The following is a 13019-nucleotide window of genomic DNA, read 5'->3' as shown; positions in this document are numbered from 1 at the left end:
GTAAATGTATTCTCCAGAAAGGGTATTAGGAAAAAAAAAAAAAAAAAGAAATTGAATATTTCTTTTCCCCACTTCAACCCCTTTTGATCAAACAGTTGTTTGTTTTTTTTTTTATACAGACTTTGATTGCCTTTGTGCAATCAAGAAGCTGTTTCTAATTGAACTATGTTTGGCACCTCAGTTCTATTGACTCTTGAGAATTTTGTCTTGTGGTAGATTTCAATGGCATTTCTAAAGACTGTGTTTAGGCTTTGTGTTACAGCTGTAATAATTCTGGCAAATTCATAGATTAATTCACAGATCGAGTAAGGCTTTGTTAACTATGTGCTACTTCAGTGCAAAGCGGGAGGCTGGTAGAATATGAACAGACCTTCACAGAACTGTAGAATGGTGGCCTACTGCAAAGAATTTGGGAAGGCCACTCAACAGCAATAAGGCACAGGTAATAGTGTCACCCTGACTGGTGTTGACTGGGAGTCTCAGGTGCAATGAAGGAGTACATTATTGAAGACTTCTATCTGTGAACGTGGGGCCATGCTCCCACATTCTTCCCACTCCCTGTGTTACCTTCAGCTCCATTAATCCCACCCTCTTTGACTTCAGCCAAGTTCAGGACTGGTGGCAGGATGGCAGTGTTTTTTCTCTGACCTCTTGCTGAGTGTCCCACATTAGTATGCAGCAGCTCATATACATCCTTGTGGGGTCAGTCACTGCAGAGTTGGTTTTGCAGATTATTACTATTTCACCTATTTTCATTCCTTTGTTCCTTAAAGCAGACATTTTTGCTTTCCCCTAAATTAACCTCCACGATCTTGATTTTCAACCAGTTTTCTAAGACAGGAGTCCAAGAGTAACAATACGGTTTGTAACTTTCTCCACTCTCTGAAGTACAGTCTCAAGCACGTTCCAAGGATCTGAGGGACTGCTGGGAGCAAGCTCTCCCTGCCAGAATAATTCATCTTGCTTGTTTTCCACTCTGAGTTTGCCCTGAGAAAGTTGAGGCAGCCAGCTTCTGTGTGACCTCTTATGTCAGTCACAGGCTGCTCCTGGCTTTGCTAGATGTGTGTGCAAGGCAGCAGAGATCAGAAGTAGGGCGCTGGTTTTTCCTGTTCAGTTTCAGCAGCTAAATATCTTTTTCACTTCTGAGAGTAAGTTGTCTGCAGAAGGAATTTGGTGATTTCATGTTTTCTGGTTTCCCCCTTCACACCACACAGTTTGAATCTGGTAGATATTATCTAGTTTTAATCTTGACAATGTGGGGGGGAAAAAGTATGTTTGAATCAGTTTTTTACGTAAAAGGTTAGGTTATTGTAAGGACTAGGTGGACCCAGAGACGTCCCACTGCATGTCTAGTCTGCAGTTGGCCTACTGACTCCATAAGGCAAAGCTTGCACTGTGCCACAGCTCTGTGGATAAACAGGTCAGAGGCTTCTTTTTTGACAGCTCTGGAAGAGTACAAAGTTTAGTCAATTAACAGGAAAGTTTGAAATTAACATTGGGATTAGTCTGAAATAAACTATTTTCATATTGTAATTTTATAGTAAAGAGAGGTGGTAGTGTTCTTTGGAGGTGGTTTTGAATGCACCCATAGACTCAGTAAAATGAGTTGAACCTGCAATATCATGTGGCATTTAGATAATAAAAATACAAGCTGTAATATGTATCCTAGCAGTAGTAAAAGAAAGTTGTTTTATTACTGCATTGTGGTCTCTTTGCTATTTACATCCTGTGCTGTGTTCTTGTTAACCTAAAATACATGTATTTTAATGAGAATATGTAATTTTTGAGGTTATAACCATTCCATGACCTCTTTAAAATAGGAATGTTATTACTGAGTAGTGCAAAGGTGCAGCTCCAGTTCGTGGGTGGGAAAACACAATTTTCAGCTTTAACATGATGAAATTTTAGTCTTCAGGTCATTCTCCTCTCTTTTATACTTCATGAGCAACTTTTCTTTTCCCACCTGCCCTCTGTTTCTCCTATCATTAAAGATATTGATAAACTGACAGAAACTACTCCGGGGTTTCTGCCTAAATTCTAGAATTAATTTGGTTCTTACTGATGCTGAACAGACTCTAGGCCCCAAAGCACAAATGGATAATAATCTTTTATTGGTAATAAATGATTTATGGTTATCCATTTGTCCTAACTTGGAAAAATTCAATAAGAGCTACTAGATAAAGAGAGAGAGACTGTTCTAAATTCAGTCCTTGAATTTTAGGGAGCTAATTTAGAGTATTTTTATCTCAGCTAGATGTCCTGTCCACTGAAATATTGTTTATAGATGGATGCAACTCTTCCCTTATTTCAAAAATGTGCTTATTTTTCTATCCTGTGTTGCAAACTAGAATTTATTATTTGGCCAGCCCTTGTCATCTCAAATAGGTGCTATTAACCTTAAAAAAAATCATTACTAGGAAATGTAAGTATGTGTAGCAGAGCACACATACTTTTGCTGACCAAAATGCTGTGATTTTTATACTGACAAGCTTTGAACAAAGATGAGTTAAAACTGAAACTTCATTTTTTGCAAAATTTTCTTAGTCATTCTGTATGGTCAGAAGCTAGGCTGTGGTATGGTAAATACAGGAATGAGAGCAGAACTGGTAGTACAGAAAAAATGGCTAGAAACACCTGATTTTTAATTTTTTTTTTCCTCCTTTCTATAGGCTTTGTTGGCATCAGAACCAAAGAAGGGCAAAACAGATTTGCTGAAAATGGCAATGAAAGAATTGATATCTCTGGCTGCACCTTTGAATGAATCTTTAAGTGTAATTCCACAGGTAAAATTCAGCCTCTCATCAAAAGGGAAATGTCAGAAGTGTGTTTATGCTAGTTCATACAGTTAAGGAAAGTGTGTGTTTTTAATGAGGGTATTCTGTTCTTACTATCTATATCTAGATTTTAAAATGTGTTTGCATGTGTAGAGGTTACAAAGTTACTGTAAAACATACTAAAAAAAGGATTGGGCATAATTCCATAGGTTTTTCTAGTACAGCAAATGAAGTCATATATGAGCAATTTACTGCCTAGAGTATATTTCTAAACAGATAGATAAGTAACTTCCTTTTTACAAGTTTGTAAATGAACAAGCAAGCTTTGCTTATGTTTAAAGTCAATAGATGAGTTATTTATGCTTGAATCATAGATAAACACTACATGAAAACTGATTTTAGTCATACTTAGGAACTTCTAAAACTTAAGTACATACATTTGGAATACTAAAAAAACTTATTTTAAGGGCATGACCTTTATCTTAAAAATGTTATCATTTACTTTGTCTGTTTGTAAGTACAAGCCATAATTTGTTCCGAATACGCAGAAGGATGTCCTAATCACTCTGACAGATTTTTTACTGGTATCAATTTATGTAGCCTTGTCAAAGTCTATGAAGCTACGTGAATTACCACCTTCCCTTACAGAGGGTAGAGAAATATCAGAAAATGCTCCACATGGTAGAGCAAGCCTGGCTGTCAGTTTTAGCTTAATATTGCCCTTCTATGAGCTGTAGTTTATTTTTTCTCACAGTATCTACAGCGTGTCAAGAATGTTGGAAAAGATGATTCTGAACTTCAAAAGTTATTTTTACAGCCATGATAAGCTAAGGATGAAAGAATGTTGGCCTTCACTTGCAATGCCTGGACTATAGTTGTTAGAGGAATATATTTTTAAACTGTAACTGCTATTAACAGTGTTTACTGCAGCACTATTTTAATGCATTTTTAAGCAGCAGTATTTCTTGTATTTAATATGGAAATAAAGTGCTGTAAATGTGTATATTGTTTTTTGCTTTGCATATTCACTTTTGTAATTGCATAAATGAAATTTAAGATACTTACTAATTAATTTATATTTTTCATATATTTCTTCTCCCACCACAGGTTCATGCTTTAAATATCCTCCGAGCACTCTATAGGGATACACGTTTGGGTGAAAACATCATGCCTTATGTTGCAGATGGAATAAAAGCATCAATTCTAGGGTTTATGTCACCTGTCTGGGCAGTAAGTTAATTCTTCATTTTGCTTCTCTAGTTTAACAGGATATAGAGTGGCCCTATTCATTGAAGCTTTGGTCATATTTATAAATGGCACTACCACAATTTCTGGAATGTAATATTTTAAGGTACAGCAAAAAATAATGTAGACCTGCAAAAAAGTAATAATTTTGGTTTTGTTTAATTTTTCTTAATGTGAACTGCTGACATCCACAAAACGTAGGGACCAAGATTACCTTATAGGTTAAAGTCTTTCTGGCTGTTAAATTTTGAGTCAGTGCACTTAGCTAGTAAGAAGTGCATTTGCATTCATTCTGACTGTTACTTTGCTCTTGAATTAAAGATCCCATATGGCATGTTCAGGTAGAACACTTAATAATCTCCTGTTCTTAAGGGTTGAATACTTTGAACCACTAAAAATCTACATGTATTCCTTATAATAAAGATAGACATCTACAAAGAACCTGAACTTTCCAGTAGTACCATCTTCATTGGAAGGATGCTCTGAATTAATAGTTTCCATGTACTGACCTGTAGCATGCTTTTCATTCAGCTGTTATACTTTTTGATTGTACAATAATGGCTGTATTTAAAAAAAAAGTACATTTCAAAGGGATTTTTCAAGCATAGTTCTTATTTTTTTCTCTAGGTGCGAAATTCATCTACACTTCTTTTTAGTGCTCTGATTACAAGAATTTTTGGAGTTAAAAGAGGGAAAGATGAAAATTCTAAGAAAAATAGGTAAGCTTCACTTCATAGCAGTTTGCAAAACATGACCTCAGCCAACAGCAATTTGAAAATGTAGCTTACTTTATGGATATATTTGAATCACGATGTTACAAGAACATCTAGCTCTGCTTAAACCATACTGCCAGGAAGTAAGTGATAGGGCCAAAAATACCTGTTGTTAAGCACAGAGTTAATTTGTACTCATGTGTAATTTCACAGAAGTGGAATGTCGTTGGGAGGCTACCAGTGGCTCTTCCAAAAGCCAGAGGCTCTCATGGTCACAAAACAGACCTATTGCTCTTGAGAGCAAAGACAAAAGGGGTGAAAGAGAAGAGGTACAGTGGTTACACAAGTGTTCACTTCCTTCTGGAGCAGGCCCGGAGTTAATTTCACCCCTACTTATGTGATTTTCCCCATTAGTCTTCCTGCTCTAGAACACTGTCATATCTCTTTCCTCCAGGCTCTAAAAATTAAAGCTTACAGAGCCATTTCTCTTCCAAGGGATCCTAGCCTTGGATTTTGTAGTCCTACTTTAAATCCCTTTCTATTTCATTTAATGTAAAAACAGTTCTCCTCTGACTCTTAAAACTCCCCAGTCCTTAGCATTTCAGTTTCTTTGCACCCTCCAGTTACTGCATGAGGACCACTGTGTTTTCTTTGGGCCTCTTCCTTTAGCTTTTTCAGCAAATGAAGCATATCCATGCCCTGTGCTCTGTAACTGAGGTTTCTGCTCTAGGAGGGATGTGAAAATAACCCTGGATGTAGAATAAACTCATTAAAAAATATTCCTGGGTAAACCCGTGGGGCCATGGAGTGGTCATGGTATGGATATTATGGTAACCATTTCAGAAATTCTTAATGGATTTTCACATCACAGGCAAGGCATGCAGTTTCTGAAAGAAGGCAATTGTTAAAATTTGCCTTCAGAAATTCCACCCTTTTTACAGTGGTTCCTTACTGTTGATCTGTGTAATTAATAAAATTTTCATGCATATTTTGAAAAACTAAATGTCTTGGGATGATACTGGTCTGTCATCTTTTAGATGCTACATAGATGCCATTTTAGCTGTATGAAATAGTTGATTTCAGGTGTCACTTGGAAAACTTAGTTACTGTGCATGTATGAACATGAGGAGGAAATACAGGTGGGAAACTGGAGGGAGATTTCCCTTAGAAAATAACTCCTTCCTCAAAACAGTTTAAAATGTTAGCTGCTCTACTGCATGAAATTATTCTTGTTTTGTCACATACCCAAGTCACTTCTAAATTCACTCCTGTAACCCTCCTGAAGCCCAAGCAGAGCAATAAAAAGTGCTTTTCACTTCTTGCCTTCTTACTTTGGTTTTATAACAGCATTTAAAGTTTTTTTTTCTTTAATTTTTATATTGAACACTTACTGAAAGAGATAGACACCCTGCTTTTTTAAACTTGTATCTTTGGGAAAAATTTGTCACTAACTTCTGCATTGGGGAGACAAAGTGACTTCTCAAATGTGATGATCTGTGGAATCTTAGATTTCTGTTTGTGAAGCTGCAGAAGGTAATGCATTTGAGTGTCTGTTGCAGATGGAAGATACCAGAATGAAGGAAAGGAATGTTTTATGTAGCTGAATTAAATTTATTAATGACAATGTTAATTTTTATGTAATTGGCCCTGTTAACCTGCTTCCCTGAAACTTCTGTTTACAGTAATTTCTTTAGTCATTTTAACCAAAAGATGTTAAAGCTGGTCTGGCTTTGTTTTCTTCACCTGTTCATTTAGCAGTTGTGCATTAAATATTGCATGAAATCACTTCTGCTGTTTTCCACGTGTGCTTGTCAAAACTGTGACACAGGGATTAGGAAGACACTTCTTAAGACAGGTCTATGAGATACAAGGAGGTGTGAAAACAGGCGGAGATTTGATCTGTAGCTCCTGTCTCTGCAGGAGAACCCCACAGGTGGGTATAAGGTGGGCTGTGTTTGGGAAGAGAGAGGTTTGTGTTTCTGTGGTTTGGCACCACGAGGTGTCACCATTACTGCACAGCTCCCTGCAGCCTCATCCCTGGGTGCAGCTGCGCTTGGGCACTTCTTGGGAGCTTTAAACTCAAGGAGTGTTTTGCTCAAACAGAATTCATTTATTAAGACCAAGTAATTTTTTTTCCTGCTTCCAAAGCACTGGCATTTTCCCTGCTTCCAAAGCACTGGATCTATAGGAGCTTTTGTGAAAGTCATCTGGGTTTAGACTGCCTGTTCTGTTGCCTTGAGGATGCTTTGTTTATGTTAAGGGACAGTCTATCCAGAGACCAACTCTCCCATTAGGACCCTGCCTAGGTTTCCAGTTTACCTGATTTTAGGTTAGGAGGTTAAATCTGTCACTTTTATGTCAGCAGGGAGTTAGGTTATTACTGGGTTATTCTGGGCATCTCTCTTAAAAAGGATGGGCCTTCTGACTGGTTTCTCAAGAAGAGTTCCTATAATACTGATAGAATTTGGGTGGTTTGTGTGGACTTTCAGAAGGAAGCTTTGCTGGAACATGAAGTGTTGATGCATCCTTTTAATTTTAGCATGGATGAAAAAGAAGATGAGTTGGAAAATTAATATCTGAAAAAATAACAGCTGTGTGCAGTCTTGCAAGTAGAAGAGAGGAATTGTGTGAAGGCTCTTTCCAAGTTCATGCAACTATCATGCTGAACTTTCTCTTCTAGTGAAAATAAAGTTAGAACTCTTCTCCGGCTTTTCTCTTTCTGAGACTGTATCAAAACTTCTAATGCTTCTGCAAGTGTGTGTGATAGTGTCTGTGTGTAGGTGTATGGGTGTGTATTTGGCTAAATGATGTTCTGAATTTCAGAGAATTTACGTTTGTAAAATGGCCCAGTTAGCACTTCCTTGTAGAGGGTTTAGTTTAGATTTTATGTACTTGATTTGGCAATACAATGTTCTTTAATTCTATGATAATTTAAAATCTACAAAACTTGGAGTGAAATTCTTGCCACATAAATTCAAAGTACTGAGGAAGGTTGGAAGAAATCTTTGCATTGTGCCTGTTGATATTTGGTTGCAGAAAGTGTGTTCTGCACAGATGCATCATGGTGTGCTTTAGAGAAAAAGCACACCTTTTCCAAGCCCTTCACAGCACAGATGTTGATATGGGTGCACTCAGTCACTTCATACTTGCTGTGCCTGCATCCTAGCCTGCCTGGTTAAGGTGGGATCAGCTGTGAGCTGTCCCCCAGCCCCACTGCTGTTCAGCACTTGAACTGTGCCCTGGGATCTGCCCTCCACCCAGGCAGTGACTCAAGAGAGGGTCCCAGCTTCCAGGCACAGCCTCCTTCTGGCTGCTCTGGCATCACAGAATGATGTCAATTGGAAGAGGGCTGAAAGAACAGCTGGTTCCAAGGCCCCTGCCCTGGAAAGGGGCACCTCCCACTAGACCAGATTGCTCCAAGCCCTATCCAACCTGGCCTTGAGCACTCTGAGGAACAGGGCATCCATAAATTCTCTTGGCAGCCTGTTCCAGTGCTTCACAGTGAAGAATTTCTTCCTAATGGCTGATCTAATCCTGCCCTCTGTCAATTTAAAGCCATTCTCTCTTGTCCTATCCTTATACACCCTTATAGAAAGTTCCTCTGCAGCTCTCTTGGAGGCACCACCCTGAGGGGCCCATTAAAGACTCGAGTAATGTGCTTGGTTTCATGTGAATTGATTGAATAGGACTTTGGACAGCAATGAGTTCTGTAGACCAATGATTTTTTTTCATTAAATAGCCACTTCTCTTTTTCTTGTGCAGTCAGTTTGCAATGTAGATTTGTTCATTCCATGCACTTTCAAAGAAGCTGGAGTGTAGTGTGTGCTTCATAGTTCTGTTTCTTTTATGGTCATTTCTTTTTCGTCTTAGTGTTGCTACAGATTATAAATCATCTAAAGTAGATTTTTGCTGTGGTTGAATGTAGTTTCCAGTGTCACATAAAAAATTAGAATGTCTTGATATGAAGCTATATATATATTATGACAGTTAATGCAGACCTGAAAATCAAAATGAAAATGAGAGTAACTTATATGTACAGTTAATAGAAATTAATTTTGGAATGTAATTAAATTTCTCATCATAGAAGAATTCTTTTCTTTCCAAAAGAGTTACAGTAATAATAGTGGTACTTTCATATATGTATATGTCAGATACCTTTTTGGTGTGTAGTACAATGCTAATTAAAGCTGTCACTGCTTGTAGTGAACAAGACACTTGCCATCAGATATTTGATGAGACTCTTCTTAAAAATTTTTTTTGTATTGCATGCTTTTTTATTTTTATTTATTTATTTTTTTAATCCTCCCTCCCCCCCATCCCAAAGGATAAACATGATCAGGAATTGCCTTTAATTGCCTTTGAGGCAATCTGCCATTTGACTTAGATCAAGCTTCAGTCTTTATGGTAATAAAAAAGGATCATCCTGGTTTATCTGAAAATGGAATTTTTTGATTTGGAATGCAAATGTTGCAGAGTCCTTAGGAAGAGTGACCAATGGCCTCAGGTATAGGCTGGGATTAAAAGAAAGAGTGGGAAGTGGGAGAGTTCCTTCTGCTACTCACCTTGGTGGAGGAGGTTTCAAGAAAGAAAAGCTTCAACTCTTTAATTAAAAACCAGGATTTTAAGCAAGGCTGAGGGGGTACTGTGCAACCTAATGATTTTTACTTTTCATAACTGGTGTATTTATGTATATATTTGCATTTTGGGAGGAGGGAAGCTCCGAAGTATCTGTAGTGTAGTGAAGGGATAATGCATATGCAAGAAAATATTTTGTTGTCAACACAGATTTTCTGTGGAGTTAATACTCACAATGCCTGGAATTTGAGTATGAATGTTGCCATGTTTTCAGTGTTGGTTTAGATCTATTTATAAAGAAAGAAAACTTCTCTTGCCATCTACATTGTCTTTATAACTGTCATTTATAGCTGTCAGTAGATGTTAATGGCTTCAAACTCTGGAAGGGGGAAACTTAACCTTTTTAATTACAGTAAGATGAAAACTGTGTAGATGTTAACAGCTTATGAAGATGCCCTGCTGCCCATGAGGCAGTCAACATGCATGACTGCCCTCTGCTTTTGTTGTTTTTATTGCAAGTTAAGTGTTTGGCACTTCTCAGTAAGTGGTTGCTTGCACACTTGAAGGTCACTGAGTGAAATCAAATTAACTTCTAAAAACACTTAAGTTGGTCTATTTTTTCTTCTAAATTATATGCTTTTTCTTTAACATTAAGGTTTTTAAGGCCATAAAGAATCACATTTAATGCTGTGAAAAGTTAGAGGGAAATACTAAAAAGTAAATGTTCTCATGCAAACCTCTGTTTTCATAACATTATCCCTAAATTAGATGAATCTGATATTATCTTCCTTTTCTCTAAGCTTTCAAATTGTAGTTTCAAGTCTGAAAATCTGTCTGACATCAAAGTTGTTTTGTCAACCTTAATAACAAGCTTATTAGACATTTTCAGTGGATCATACTAAGCTCTGTAGGACTTCTTGGATGGGTCAGGGTTGCCCACAGAGGAGTGGTCTGTCCTTTTTTGGGGTAAGCCAAAAGAAACATCGGTGATACTAACGTGGTCAGGCTGTAGTGGCACATCAGTGTGGTGAAATGGGCTAGCGCTGAGGTGAGCACCCTGGAGGGGATGCTCACAGTGACTCCAGCCCTTAAACGCTCCGTGCGGACTTGGAGACACACCAGTGGCAGAATCCCTGTGTGCCAGCTGAGGTACAGCTCCATGTGAGGGATGGTGGCCACGACTGTGGCTCAGGAATGCTGAGCCTCCGGTGCCGGCTCCAGCAGGGATGCGCACGTACGGCTTCATTCATTCACAGAACCGGCCTCGCTGAGCTCTGTCTTGGCCTGCGTGCTGTGCAGGGCTTGGGATTGCTTATCTTGGATCTCGGTGATTCCCTAGCGGATTTTCTCTGGTAGCATTGGCCCCTTGCAGCTCTTCAGTTGAAATACTGTGTACTGACAGTGAGGTTTCATGAGGTGACTGAGCCATTTCAGTGCCTCTGGTGCTTTTCCTCTGGCTCCTTCTGTATCACCTTTTGCAGCCTGATGCCTCCATGCCACCTCACTTGTTCTGGTGAATGCTTTCAAAGTAGTTATTAAAGATTTGTTGCAGTACATTGCCTTGTGAGGGGATTGTTTTTGTTAAGAAAAAAAAACCCTTGCCCTTCTGTCTGCCAAAAATAGGCCGCATTTATTTTGTTCAACTTTTTGTTTTTAGTACTCTGGCTCTCTTTTTTTTTAATTGACTTTGACAGATTTAGAAGACCTAATCTTAGATCTGTCTCAAGAAAACATGCAAAAGTTCAGGCTGACTCAGATAACTGTTACAGCTTTTGCTGATTAATAGTTCAATAACAATATGCTTGTTTAAACATTATTTTGAGCAGGCTCCCTAAGTGCCTTTATAACAAGAATAATGATGATGAGGTGCTATTAACTTGTTAGTTTAAGGTAAAATTTATGAAAGTTTTGTACAGAAACAGAAAAAAATTGAAAACAAGCTCCTAAACAAATCTGTTTCCCTCTGTTATTGCCTTAATTCCTCTGTTTTGCAGGTCTAAACTAAAACTCTAAAATCTAAAATGTAGCAGAAAATAGGGACTTTTCTTCTTGAGGCTGAAGATACTCTCTGTATGATTTCTGCTGGTTTTAGGAACACAGTGTGTGTCTTTCTATTTTGATAAAATACCTAAAATCTACAGAACCATTTTTACTTCAAGATCTTATCTTGTCTATACAGAGTCAGAAAAGCAATAACCCACATAAATCCCAGGCACATTTCTGGGGCCTATAACACAGTTAAATTATTGCTGTGCAAATGTGTATCTCTGCTCTCATGAACAGGGAGTATCTTCATAACATCCTGTCTTAAGTCAGCATCAGAAAATAGAAAGATGAACGTGGTACAATGACCTGAATGAAAGTTTACCCAAAGTGAAACATCCTTAAAATATATATGCTGGCCCAAGGTAACTCCAGTTCATTCATATGTTTTAAATAAATTAGGCATAACGTTAATTTGTGTTTCTATCAAGTGAATAAAATGCATTCCATAAAACAAAAATTAATGTAAAATAGCCTCATGAGTAGCTAATTTAGTTTCTGTTGCAGTGATAAAAAATTTCATTAGTATGAATGGAAGTAATTATTCTGTTTTGATCCATCCATATTATAGATATCCCTTATTCATTAACTCCACTATGCTAAGTAAAAAGCAGCTACTCCTCACAGAATACTACCAGAGAGAAAGTGTGGATTATTGGAGCTGAAATTTACAATGCCAAATTTGTGGTAGGAGACTAAAGATAATAGTGTTATAGGCAGTGGTTGAACAGAATTCTTGGAGACTTTCTAGATATATATATGCATATATCCTAATTTTAGGGGTTTTTTTTTGTGTACATACATTTATATGTGCATATACGCATACACACAGTTCAATGTCCTAATAAAAGTTTGTTAAATGTAACTGTATATAAATAATTAAGATAATTTTTAGATACAGTTTTAAATACATGCATATATATAAAGGTAGCATTTGTCTATGTGTATCAAAGTTGAGTGGCGATTAATGTGTTGATATAGGTGCCAGGTTGTATCTGTGATTTAAGTGCTGGTCCGCTATTTTTACTCTGAGCCCGTTGTATGCATACTTCTCTATGTAGAATTGCAGCAAAAGTGCTCTTGTAGAAGTGCTTTTCTCAAGTTACTTTATTTAACTGTGTGTTGCATAATTATTCCTCTTAAGTCATACTTTTCCTGTTTTTTTTGTTCTGTGCAGGTGCTCTTTCCATACCTAATCACACAAAGAGTGCAATAAATAGCAAAACAAGAGAGAGATCAAAGCAAACCGGACCATGCAGTCCTTTAGAAATCTTGGCTAGCTCTCTTCTAAATAAAAGTGCCTCTAAAGCAGAAGGTATTTAACTGCTGTATTTATACAGGTTTTGATTGGCAGTTCAGTTATCAACCTCATAAAAACACAGCAGCATAAACTAGTATAAATGTTTATTCTAGCACTTCTCTCTGAAGGAAAATGAAAACCAAGATAGAGTGGCATATTCTTAGTACTTTTTAAGTATTTATTTTAGATATGTGTAGCATAAAAGAATGTTTTTTCAAGTCAGTGAACTCAAACTATTTTGCTTACAGTTCTGGGTTTTAAGTGTTTTCTAATTACTAACAAAACAAATGTTAGACTTACTGAAGGTACAGAGTCACTTCATCTTTATTAAAGGTTCAAACCCCACATCTTTATGATGATGCTTCTTTC

General features: G+C 37.4%; 1 protein-coding gene across 3 annotated transcripts in view; it reads left to right on the top strand.

The window, feature by feature from the left end:
- The window catches only part of THADA (THADA armadillo repeat containing), a 154694-nt gene that overhangs the window by 30357 nt on the left and 111318 nt on the right, over positions 1–13019 (top strand). For all 3 annotated transcript variants that reach the window (XM_068185845.1, XM_068185846.1, XM_068185848.1), the window contains 3 exons: positions 2670–2783; positions 3882–4004; positions 4647–4738. In XM_068185845.1, coding sequence (XP_068041946.1) covers positions 2670–2783; positions 3882–4004; positions 4647–4738 — 329 coding nt within the window. The remainder of the gene's footprint in view (positions 1–2669; positions 2784–3881; positions 4005–4646; positions 4739–13019) is intronic.

Source organism: Anomalospiza imberbis, chromosome 3 (genome assembly GCF_031753505.1).
Source record: "Anomalospiza imberbis isolate Cuckoo-Finch-1a 21T00152 chromosome 3, ASM3175350v1, whole genome shotgun sequence".
Lineage (NCBI taxonomy): Eukaryota > Metazoa > Chordata > Aves > Passeriformes > Viduidae > Anomalospiza > Anomalospiza imberbis.
Note: the sequence above shows the minus strand (reverse complement) of the source record. Positions and strands in the feature narration are given on the sequence as shown.